At 34.6% G+C, this 13051-nt stretch overlaps 1 protein-coding gene and 1 pseudogene across 1 annotated transcript; both read left to right on the forward strand.

The window, feature by feature from the left end:
* Positions 1 to 6313: 6313 nt before the first annotated feature.
* LOC131059698 (uncharacterized) lies at positions 6314 to 7622 on the forward strand. Its single transcript, XM_057992717.2, has 2 exons — positions 6314 to 6706; positions 7070 to 7622. The coding sequence occupies exons 1-2, from the start codon at positions 6643 to 6645 to the stop codon at positions 7270 to 7272; spliced, it is 267 nt and encodes an 88-aa protein (XP_057848700.2). The 5' UTR covers positions 6314 to 6642; the 3' UTR covers positions 7273 to 7622.
* Positions 7623 to 10582: 2960 nt separating this feature from the next.
* On the forward strand, positions 10583 to 13031 carry LOC131870095 (ATPase family AAA domain-containing protein At1g05910-like; annotated as a pseudogene).
* Positions 13032 to 13051: the final 20 nt, after the last annotated feature.

Raw genomic sequence — 13051 nt, forward strand, 5'->3', positions numbered from 1 at the left:
CCAAACTGGATCCCAAGTCACAGAAGTGCATTTTTCGTTGGGTATGGTGAAGAGAAATTTGGTTTCAGGTTGTGGGATCTTTATTCATAGAAAAATTGTTTCCAGCAGGGATGTCATTTTTCATGAGACTTCCTTCCTTGCCCTGCAAGGTTCAAATAAACCCAATAAAGAGTATGTTCCTCTATCTCTGTTTCAAAATTATTCTACATCTGCTAGTACTCTACCTCAGATCTCTCATCCAGTGGGAGCCCCTATGTCATCTACCATGGTTGAAGATAATTCTCAGCATGAGAATGATGAAGAAGAAACCATTTATCATGACTTCTCACTGCCATTTTAAATAGCACACCATGGAACAGGGGGATCAGATAACATATCACAACCAACATGAGCTTGCAGGAAGACTGTTGACGAAGGCATTTTCAGCACAGTTTTGTCATGGTTTGCACAGTGTCATGGATTATCTCATGGCACTGCCATCTCACACCGCAAAAGCCTCCACTCCACACTCATGAGCTCACCACCTCACAGACTCCTACGGGTTCACCGCCACTACAAGTCTTACCTACCGTTAGTGGTGGTCTCGTAAAAGACCATTCACGTGGTCTCTCCTGCCAGCACCAACAACACACATTGGCCATGGAGGATGCTTCCACGACTTCCTACTCCTGCGACCTGCCTTCACATAGCCTGGACAAGAATCCACATGTCATTGATTGCCATGTAGATAGTAAAATCCACCATGGGCATCAAACATTAAATGTAAGCAACATTGATTTGCATAAAGAGAGCACAAATAAAGTGAATGATTCCACTACTCCAATAGAGAGTCAATTGTGAAAATATACCAGATAGAGGCGACCTCCTGTAAAGTTCTTTGACTATGACTTTTTATTTTGTGAATAAGCTGACCCTACTTTGTTAATCTATGATCAAACAGATCTTGCAACATGTAAAGAAGCTTGTAAAATTGCAGATTGTGATAACTAGCATGCTGCAATGTGCGAAGAAATGGACACACTATTGCAAAATCAGACATGGGATTTGGTGCCACTTCCGCTTGACAGAAAGGAATTATGAAATAAGTGGGTGTATAAATTGAAAGATGAAGCTGGTGGTCGGAAAAGATTTCAAGAAAGACTAGTTTTCAAGGGATACACTCAGCAGCAAGACCTCAAATTTAAAGAAATTTTCTTGCCAATAGCCAAAATGACCACCATCTGAGCAGTATTGGGATTAGTTGCAGCCTGGGATCTTGAGCTTGAAAAGCTAGATGTGAAGAGGACATTTCTCCATAGCGACCTTAATGAGGAATTTTTTATGCATCAGCTTGAAGGATTTATTAAAAAGAGTCAAGAACATCTCTATTGCAGATTGAAACAAAGTTTGTATGGGCTTAAGCAAGCCCCATGATAGTGGTATCTCAAATTTGATAAGTTTATGATCGATCACAAGTTTATTTGTTGTGAGTTTGATCCTTGTATCTATTTTAAAAAGCTACCGAATGGCGAATTTGTTATACTTCTTCTTTATGTGGATGATATGCTAGTAGCCGGCACAAGCATGAAGATTGTTTGTGAGCTTAAAACTCACTTAGCTAATGATTTTTCCATGAAAAATTTAGGGGTAGCGAAGAAAATTCTTGGAATGACTATTTTTTGAGATAGGAAAAAGAGAGAACTTAAACTATCTCAGCAAGGTTACATTAAAAAAGTATTGGACAGATTTGGTATGGTGGATGCTAAGTTTGTATGCGTCCCCTTAGCCTCTCATTTTTAGTTGTCTTCTTAATTGTGTCCACAAACACAAGAAGATGAGGAGTTTATGGACAAAATTCCATACAAATCTATAGTTGGAATTCTTATGTACACTATAGTGTCTACTCATTTGGATATTGCTCATGTTGTGGGAGTGGTGAGCAGATTTATGTCTAATCCGGACAAATCACACTGGGAGGCAGTCAAGTATATTTTGCGATATCTCAAGGGTACTTCAAAATTTTTCTTATGGTTTGGGAAGGGCAAGGCACACTTGTAAGGGTTTATTGATTTTGATTTTGCTGGAGATTTAGACAAAAGGAAGTATACTTCAAGTGGGGCAGTGATTAGTTGGGCTTCTAAATTACAACATACAGTTGCTCAATTGACTACAGAGGCTAAATACATAGCTCTTTCTGAAGCAGCCAAGGAGATGGTATGGTTGCAACTCTTGTTAGCGAGTTGGGTTTGAAGCAATAAGATTTTTCTTTGTTTTGTGATAATAGCAGTGTCATCTTTATGACTAAGCATCAGGCATCTCAGCCTCAGTCCAAACATGTCGATTTTCATAGTCATTATGTTCGTCACATGGTCGAACAAGGTAAGTTTCATGTAGATAAAATTCACATCGAAAATAATCCAACTGATGTGCTCACTAAAGTTGTTAGGTGGGAGAAGTTCAATTTTTGTCGAGCTTCTCTCGGCCTTTCCAATATCTGATAGCAGGACTGAGTGGGGGAATCTACTTGTTGCAGCAGTTTGTTGGCCTTCAAGTGGGAGATTGTTAGAAGTGAAGTCCAACGGACTCCTTCCATTTTGCCGCCAAAACTCTTGGCTCTTCATCTTCCATTTGTAAAGCTCTTTAAGAGCTGTTTGAATATCATTTTGTGAGAGGTATTCTGAAGCTTCTTGTAGCTATGTATGTACAAACCAGATTCATTATAGATTGGTTATTCATACATTGATTCCCATTCTTTAAGTGTGGATGTAGGCAATCTGTCGAACCACGATATATTGTGTATCTCATTTGTCTTTGTCTATGAATTCATTGTTATGTTTATGCTCTTCTAATTCGTTTCTAAATCCTAACAGATCATCTCAAGTGAACTTTAAAATGGGACTGTTCAAAAGTTGAGAGGGCCATTATCACCATCGTTGGGGAGAATTTTCTAAATGTGAAAGAACCCCAACATTTATCTTTCACAGGTGGTTCTATCTTTCTCTCCACTTGATTTCATGTGTTACAAAATTATGGCCTATTGCTCAAAATTGCAATACAATATGTGAAAGCGGAATTTTTTTCTAGAGGGTTTGGATAATGCAATGAAGAACTATGGTCTCCTTGAGGTCAACGCCTGGGTGGGAGGACTCTTACCTAAAAATATCTTAAGAAATGCTTGTATAATTTTTTTGAAAATTAATAGGGCTCTTCTTGAATATCATTTCTTCTTCTATGGTTGGTTGATTCTTTGGTGTTTTCTATGTGCTCGATCGACTATTACTCTATAAACCCCATACTATCAAGATTATGTCTCTTTAGCATATGAAGGTTGTGTCTATAGAAAACTAAGGTGTGGTAGCAGATATGGTAGCAGATATTTAGTCAAAAGGAAAGGATGTTGTAGGGGTAAGAAAGGATAATGAAGGATGGGGAGAAAATTCTCCCAAATTTTAAAAGCTCTTTGTAATTTTTTTGGCTTTGTACGGTGTCATAATGCTCTATATTTTTTTGTGTCTTGTGTGGTACAGATTATTTGTCTTGTGGTCTTTGAGTTGGTTAGGGTTTCCATGACTAGGTTCATAGTTCTCCTAGCGTGTTTCTGTAATCATCTTTTGGGATTGCAGTACATAAGTTCTGCATTCATAATTCCTTTCTTTATGTAAATTTTATTATTAAAATTATATATATAATTCAGGCTTTATAACCTTTATCCAAAAAAATATATGATGATATTGTTGAATTTACTAGATGTAGAAAAACAAAAGAGTGAGGGCATACCAAGGTGGTGAGAGGAAAAAACCTTTAGTAACATCATTGAAGAAAATGGGGAAATATTTATTTTTGTTTGATAGTGAGATGACACAAAAGTTGTGTGTTTTATAATATTAGATTATGTAGTATTAAATTTCTTATTATTTGTGTAAAAAGTATATCTTTTCTTCCTTACCATCAGTGATAATTAGACATAGATTAAGAATGTAGTAAGTGCATTAAATTAAGATGGAAAGAAGAGTGCATAAACAACGTGTAGAGGCTGACAAAAAAAATATCAAGTGAGATATACTTTTTGAATCCATGGAGTGCAAAACCTAGTTAATTCTCTTGAAGCTAAATTGTCAGAGTGTTCTCATGTAAAATTCTTATTAAGAGAAAAGGATAAATTAGAATCTTTTGATATTTTAGTGGAGTACAACTACTTAAAAAAAGAAAATAAGCTTTGAAATAAGCTTATGAATTTTATTTGTAAAAAATATTATCAATAATTTCATTACAAAATAGTTTAAGAAGATTGCATAAAAATAAGCAGCCATTTGACTATCCATGGGGCCACCTGCTCCACAAATTGCTCCTTAAAAAGCTGAGCAGCTGCTGCTAGTCAAAATAAACTAAGCAGCAGCATGGGGATATACCCTTAGTGACCCCTTCTAATCCATGTTTCCAGAACTAAAATGATATTACCCTAATTGACTTTGAATTTTTGTGGAATGAGATCTGAACAGTTCTTTTAAAGACAGATCTATGGCTAGTGATGGCAACAACATTATGCCCTAAGTTTCTTTTCTCGTACGCTAAGAACTCTCTCAATTTCAAACACATATCACAAGGAATTCAAGTACTCTTAAACTGATCTGAGCCATTTGTTTTAAGCAAAATCAATGGCTAGAAAAGACGATAAATGAACCTTTAAGCCTATTAACAGTACTAGTTCTATCCAACCAATCGAGCGAATCAACGGCTATGAGAAGGCATAGCAAGGTGGCTCTAAAAATTCGTATCAAACTTTATTTGTTGAATTTAGCTTTTGTTTGAGTACTCTACACAAAATTCCATTTTCCACTCCAAATACAACGGTTATCTTAAAAGTAAATGTTTATTGTTTGATACAATTCTATTTCGGTCTGAAAAAATTAAAGTCTTACGGATAATTTTGTCACAACATTTGACTCATATTTAATCATTGTTTATGTCTATTATTGCCATCAATATTTTAATTTGTTGGAACTAAAACCTGAGGGTTGCAAAACAGTATAGCTTAATTTCTCATAATTTACAAATATAAACAGAAGTTCATACAACATAATACATCCCATTAGATGAACCTTACTAAACCATTGCATCCATATTCAAGAATAATGTAACACACATTAATTCTTTATGAGATGACTTGTAAATTATTTCCTTATATTCTTTTATAAACAGAGAATGCTCTCTAGATACGCAATTTGTCCAATGTTTTAAGCTGAGAGATAAAATGTGTCCCATCAGTATATCGTATCTAACTAAAGAGTCAACAAATGTACTAGTGGTTAATCCTTTCTTTTCAACCGAGAAAATAATGCAAGGAGGCACTTTTATTTATCTTGCTCCTTCCTACTTTATTTTTAAATAATTCAGAAAAGAAACCACAGATATCATATCAGGAAGAACTTTATTTCGACTCACTTTCGCAGTTTTTATTAATAGGACCAAAAAACGAAAAAACATTTACAGATTATATAAAACATGCAGGTTTCTTCGCATTAACTAAACCAACATACTACATATGAAATTTAATAATCATGTGAACTTTACAGATATTCTAACATCTCATTAAAATTCAATTATAAGAAGTCAAGATGATGATTACATTCACATCGAAACGAAATAAAAATACCAGAAGAGAATGCTTGTCAATGAGAGTTAGAAATAAAAATAAAATAATCAAAAAAATTATGTTATAACTATAATAACTTGAATCTGGCCGACCATTTTTCTAATTTAAAGAGGAACAAATAATGAAAGTCATTTGAGAGATCTGTTGATTAAGACTAAAAAATTGCCGAATCTGTTATCACATCCATTTAGTAAAACTATTTTCTGCTATTGGTTTGGCACACATATTATAAACATCATGACCTATTTTATTCATAATAGGGATCATAGTTTAAACAAAGGTCACCTCGGTGATTCCTTCAATATTTCATGGGGTAGAGACCAGCTAAGGCGATCCCACAAAGTCCTCATGAAATTCTCTTTTCATCTTCATATATATCACCGCACATTGCTTCACCGCTTCCTCCATTGAGAAAGCCGATGTTGTAAAATAGAGCAAGAATGCTGCGAAATCGATTTTTCCATTGTAATTCTACTCCACAGACCAAAGTAATTTGTAAGTTATTGATATGCAGTAGGCTTATAATATGATGTATCAGAAAACGCCTTTGTCACTGCGAAGATGGTGGGACCATTTGTAATGCCTGATAGGGCAAATTCATCACTACATCATGAAAAACGGTTCTGAATTCTTGCCAATTCGGAAAAGTTAGTTGCCTCGTTCAAAGCGCCCAGTATAGCTGTCCTTTTTCACTCACATCCATTCCAACTGTTTCTCCCTTCTTTGTTCAACCAATTCAACAAAACTGTATTTGTTCTTCTCGCCTTCAATTCTTTGCATCGTTCAATGCACCGACTATTAATGTCCTGTTCTAACTCTTCTCCCAACTACCTCGCTTATCTCCATGCGCGCAGCTGCAATTGTTTTATTTCACACTCAATCCACATTAGGGTTTAATCGCAAGGGGCGTGGAGAAATTCTCTATAAGAGCTTCACGAGAAATCTACTAAACTCTCAAAAAAGCTGTATGAATTTGTGATTATACAAGTTGATAGCATTTCTTTGTCGTAATGATAGGAATGGCGATGCTCATGGCTGCTGGAACTAGCATTGCCGCTGAGGGAGACAAAGACAGTATGCCGCCCTATCTTTTTATTTCTTCACTTTATAATTTGCATGTATCGAACACCTCATCTCTTAGCTAAATAGATGATAACTAGTTAATCCATCTGCCGCAGGAGAATTTTGTGTTGTTCCTTCCATATGTTTAATATTACTCTACTTTTCTTTCCCTGCATTTTCTTTCCCTGCATTTTCTTTCATACTTCGCTTAAATTGCTGCAATTTAGGATGTTCTCGATATATAGAGAGTAAATATTCAACCACTAGGCATTTCCATCAAAGCTAAGAGACTAGAAAATGTGTGTTTAAGAAATGCAATCATAAACGTCTCAAATATTTTTTGTATAGAAATTTATTTTACATTTGTTATAGCAGGATCGATATCTCTGGACCCTCTGACGACAAGGACAATTGAAACGAAATCTGGGTCATCTGAAAGTGTTCCAATAGGTACTACTCGCATTGTGGTAAAAGAAAAGGCAGATAAGAGAGACGAAATCATCTTCGTCTTACATTTGGTCATTATCAATCTTGTAATCGTTACCTCTTCAATCGTTTTCTTTCCGATTCGATCTTAGCGTTTGATTTAGCAGCACTTTGACAATCGAATCTCAAGATATTTTTCCATTTGATAAATATCCTCCATAAGACTTTTTCCCACTATTTTGGAGGAGCCGTTATGTCCGATTCCTGTACATTTTGGAACAATCCATTTCCTTCACAACTTTCTGCAGAATAGCTAAGCCTACTACATATACTACATATTCTGGTTCTCTTATTTTATCGAACAGAATTTTCAAGATTCTATTGTGTGTATTTTTTTTTCTATTAGAATACAAAATAGATTGTAGAAATCTCATAGCTTTAATGATTGAAGTTATGAAAGGGTAATCTAGAAAGTGTGATTTAATACTTAGAGCTGTTTGCTATCAAACGAAAATTATAATTGTTTCCGCTGCAATTAACACAGTATTATAATTATTTTTAAAAGCTTTCAAAGGATTATGGTGGTTCTGTTTTTCTACTCGATTTATATTCTCTGTGTGATTGTAGATTTTTGAAAATTACTGCTAGCAATACTTTTGATTGATGAAATTTCTGATGGAAAGAGAAAATCTTTGCTAAATGAGATTAAATTTACTTGGATAATTTTAAATTTTATGAAAAAAAAGTTGAAAAAGCTCCCGGCACCGTAGCACTTTCATTTCATACACAGCTCATATTAAATAAATATTGTGATACAATATCTGAGTAGACAACTCGGCAGTAGAGTTTTTCCATGATTTCATGCATCATTCCTTATTACCATGTTCTTTATCTTCTCCGTTTATTTTCTTACTTTTTTCTTGCAAGTTCTTACTCTTGTCTAGCCAAGTTTTGATTCAGAGCATGTCCAGAGCGTGTCCATTAGGTTCAGCTCAAGATTTTTTTCCTTTTGATTCGCCAGTGTTTTTGAAGCACAACATATATCTGCATCCATTTTTCTCTGCTTGAAAAATGACCATTCTTTCAAAAGACTGTTCAAGATCTCATTCGAGTTCATAAATCTGATATTATCTCCCTTCCAGAAATCATTTTTTTGTAGAGAAATTGTTGGCCTTGTTGTTTTAGTTTGGAAAGGTAGCCAATGCCAATGTATATATGTGCAATTTCCTGCCAGAGGATTAGCTTGTTTGTGAAAACCTCTCGAATCACACCTCCTTTTTCTGTGGTTAGTACTTTCTTTGATTTCAGGTTATTTTGCAGTCATATATTCAGTTTGTCAATTTTAGTATAAGGTTATTTTGCAGTCATATATTCAGTTTGTCAATTTTATAATTAGTTCATTTCGTTAGATTTTGGACGACTGCTTTAACGTTATTCTCTTTTTTGATGAAAATTTTGGGAACTTGAATTGTTGACTTGATTCATCTTTAATTTTGTTTTGCGAAACTATTTCTTTTTCAGTCTTGTTGATGTTAAACTAAGGCAATGAATTGATATTTTGAATAGTAAAAGATGAGAGGTAGCTTCCATCTCCATACGTATTGATAGGTTTCTAGTCTCGCTGAATTTTACATGATATATAACATTTTTTCAGCATTACATAGGGTAGAATAATCCCCTGCTCCAGGGGCATTCACTGTTATATTCTTGTCTTAACAACTTCAGTTGATATCATAGTTAATTAACACCTATTGTAAAGACATGTCAATATTGTTGCTACCAATGTAGTGTTTGAAGTCAATTGAAGAAAGAAATCATATATATGTAAATCAAATTCTTTGTTAGTGGTGGACATTATTACAATTTCTTGGATTATATATCTACAGGTGAATTTGCCCCTAATGTCCCGGGATGGTGGTTCTAGATGAAAGATATTGGTGAGGCAATTCTTATAGAATCAAGGGATTGTACTCCTTAACATCCAAGGTAAAAGACTGGAATAATGAAGAAGAATGAAGAAAAAGATCTTGGCTATTTGTTCATAATTGGGTGTAGATTTTAGTTTGGCTAGAATCCATTGCATTCTAGCCTATTACTTATATATCACAAACTTGTTCGTTTACTTAGTAGCAAAGTTGAAAAACTTGGACCGGCAAATTTTCTGAAGATAAGAACTTAGAGTAATTAATTAATTGAAGACCTTTAGAAGAATAGGTAATAATCAATTTATTTTTTTTAAGAAGAATAAATAAATTTATAAAAATATTATTGAAAAAAATGCATACTACTGAATTTAAGGAAAATATTTTAGAGCTCAAAAGGTGTTCATTACACACCATGGATAAAAAAGCTACTTCATTGCATATCAAGTTTAAATTTCAGTACAAATAAAAATTACAAATTATAATTTCAATGTTTAAAATGTATAAACTTTATTCTGATTAAAGCTTAAGAAAAGCTTTGTGGGTGTACTCAAAATGGATGGTAGAGTTGCAGCTTAATGTCAAGGAACAATATCATTATCCACAAGAGTCTTAAGCGTAGGATCATGATGTGAATGCAACGAATTCCCCATTGATGGCTTGCCTTCTGTTTGTAAGTGCTGCATCATAATTTCAATGTTAAAAATCTATAAATTTGTTTTGACTAAACTTGATCATTCAACGACAATGTAGGAAAGATCAAAGATGAAATGATCAAGAAGATATAAAAAAGAAGAATTAAGGTTAGAAACAAGTAAGAGCATAAAATTATTTTGTTATAGCAACATTTAGATCAAAGATAAATCTATGAATATGATAGAATTATAGGAATATATATGCTAGAGTAATGTTGGCACCACTTAATCATCTTTGCAAGTTATATACATGTTTACTTTTATAATATATGATAAGGTATTAGTTTAATAATCTATTTGGAATTAAGAGATAGGGATTCTAAAACGGGAAGGCCGATCAACCTTTCGAGTTCATGAGAGGTGAAGATGGTTTTTAGCGGTCCCTTCCACAAGTTGTAGTTCATTGAACTTAATGAATTACAACAGTTGTCTGATACGTGGTTTATATTTTCTGTTACCAGTCTTAGATTCTATTCTCAGCAACTTAGTCAAGTTTAGTACAAAAGCTCTATAATTTTCTTATGTAAGTTTTAAACTGAGTCTAATCCCTTCTCAATTTTAGTATGCTAGTGTTCTTCAACATTTTACTTGGCAGACATGAATATGTATGCTAATTTAAATAATAAATTATTTTTACTTTAAAAAATTTCTTCCCTTCTCATTGATCTGTGCTTTTTGAGTCATGGATACTTGAGACTTTTGTTTATTACAATACATCAATCATTCTATGCTTTGTTATGTAGATCATTGTGGATTTCTCATTTTTCTTGTAAAAGCCTCTATATTATTTTGATTTCTTTTCTTAGGTGCATAAAATAGTTTGTCCTTCGAATCAGACACAAAACATGAATGTGCAGGTAACTGATAGAGTTCCCAGCTGCTCTTGTGAAATATGTAAGCATCTTTCATGATTAAATTTGTATGTTGAAGTTGCTTATACTGGCAGTCACATAGGTCAACTCCATGTCGTTCTATAAGAAAGAGGACAAATTTTGTCAATTTAGAGAATTATGAAACAGATAACACAAACACAGAGGATACAGATCTGATGGTAGGATTTTCTCCAATCTCCATTGGTTTTTTTTTATGAAGATAAAACTTCTTTTGCCCAATACATTGTTGCATAATATTATAAGTTTGGGTATCAATGGCTATAGAGATAAATGTATCACCCAGCTACTATTAAATTTGAGAATAACCCTAGTTAGGATGAGCAGTCCAGTCCAATGCAAGAGAAGAGGACAAGAGATACTATATCTTTGCCACAATGAGAAGGAATTTGGCCTTGAAAGTCAACTATCCAACATTATTGTCAAGATTCTAAAGACCACGAATGCTTAGAGGAGGAATATGATAGAAATGAATGGGAGGCTGGGGATGGAGGAGAGGAAGATGAAGAAGATGAAGTTGAGGAAAAGGGTGAGGAGGGTAAAGAACAAGAAGGAAGTAGATGGTATTCTCTCTGAAATGGCACCGAAGCAAGGGGTTTTTCTCCTGAAAAAGAAGAAAAACAATGATTGTAGTCTCCACCATGTAAAGTACTACATAAAGGAATGGGAATAAAAAATGCACATGATGCAAGACGAGGTGTCTCAAGGGCGGAAAAACATCATTGTGCACAATGAATTGATGAGTTAGATGATTCTCTTCTTGTGGATGAGATGGATCAGGGTCCTATTGGTTCATTATCATGGATGCATGTTGGAAATAGAAACTTTGGTCAGCAATGGGTTTGTGGGGGAATTGACATGCATAACGCAACTACTTAGGGTTTGGAAGTTGCAGCATCTGGATGGGAAACCAAGGTGATACATTTGGTAATGGAGGTGTAGATGTACAACGTACTAGGCCTAGTTCAAAAGGTGGAGCTAACATTCAAACCTTGCAAGTCGATGAAACAGTGATTTTTTATGATATTGGAGGGCTTTCTGACAACATTGATGCATTGAAAGAAATGACTTTTTTCCCTCTTCTCTATCCCAGTTTCTTTGGAAATTATCACATATCTCCTCCAAGGGGAGTCTTACTATGTGGTCCTCCAAGAACTGGAAAAACGTTGATTGCAAGGGCTTTAGCATGTGCCACTTCCAAGGTAGGACATAAAGTAAACTTTTACATGTGAAAGGGAGATGATGTGCTCAGCAAGTGGGTTGGGGAAGCTGAGCGGCAGCTAAAATTACTTTTTGAAGAACCACAAAGGAACCAACCATCCATAATATTATTTGATGAAATATATGGTCTTTCCCCAGTGAGGTCTAATAAATAAGAACAAATTCACAATTCTATTGTATGTACGCTTCTTTCTCTAATGGATGGTGTAGACTCTAGAGGTCAAGTAGTGCTTATTACAGCGACAAACAGGATTGATGATATTGATGGAGCTCTTTGGCGACCTGGTCAGTTTGATCATGAATTGGTATTTTCCTTACCCGATTGTAAAGCACAAGATGAGATATTAAAGATCCACAGAAGAAAGTGGAAGAATCCTTTATGAGAGCAATTAAGAATGGAATTAAAAGCATCTTGTGTGGGGTATTGTGGTACTGATTTAAAATCTTTGCTCACAGAAGTTGCAATTAATGCTTTTCGTGAGAAATATCCTCAAGTATACACTAGTGATGATACCTTTGTCATAGATTTTGATTCTATGAAAGTAGAGAAGCATGATTTCTTGGAAGCTATATCTACTATTACTCTTGCTGCCCATAGAGGTACAATAGTACACTCAAGGCTATTGTCCCTAGTAATAGCTCCATGCTTACAACGACATCTAAAAATAATTAGTGATTATATGTCTAAGATCTTCTACGTAGTGGCCAAGGGTGATAAAAAAGATTTGTTGAATGACAGTTCTCGCAATCTTGCCAAGTTACTTGGATTTCCCTATGGTTCTTCCATTCCAGTTGTTTATAGACCAAGACTTCTACTTTGTGGGATGGAGGGTGCTCGCTTGGTACGGTTAGAAAATGCTTTCATAGATGTTTACATATCTATAACATGAGTATTTTTTAAAACTTTTGAATTGGCTGGCTTGTAAGCTAGCTAAATTTCTAAAGGATGCTATATTTGTAATTTTCTTGCCAAGATCACATTGGCCCTATAGTTTGACGCAAAATAGAGAGGTTCATTGTGCATTGTCTTGGACTTCCATCACTTTTGTCTGACCCAAGTGCATGGACCCCTAAGAAAGCACTAGTACACATTATGGGAGAAGCAAGGATGACTACTCCTTCTATCTTGTATCTGTCTCAACTTTAAATTTGGTGGGAGACGATGTGTATATCATTACATTAATACACTTGATACTTTTAAAG

The sequence above is a fragment of the Cryptomeria japonica genome, unplaced genomic scaffold, assembly GCF_030272615.1.
Source record: "Cryptomeria japonica unplaced genomic scaffold, Sugi_1.0 HiC_scaffold_287, whole genome shotgun sequence".
Taxonomy (NCBI): Eukaryota; Viridiplantae; Streptophyta; class Pinopsida; order Cupressales; family Cupressaceae; genus Cryptomeria; species Cryptomeria japonica.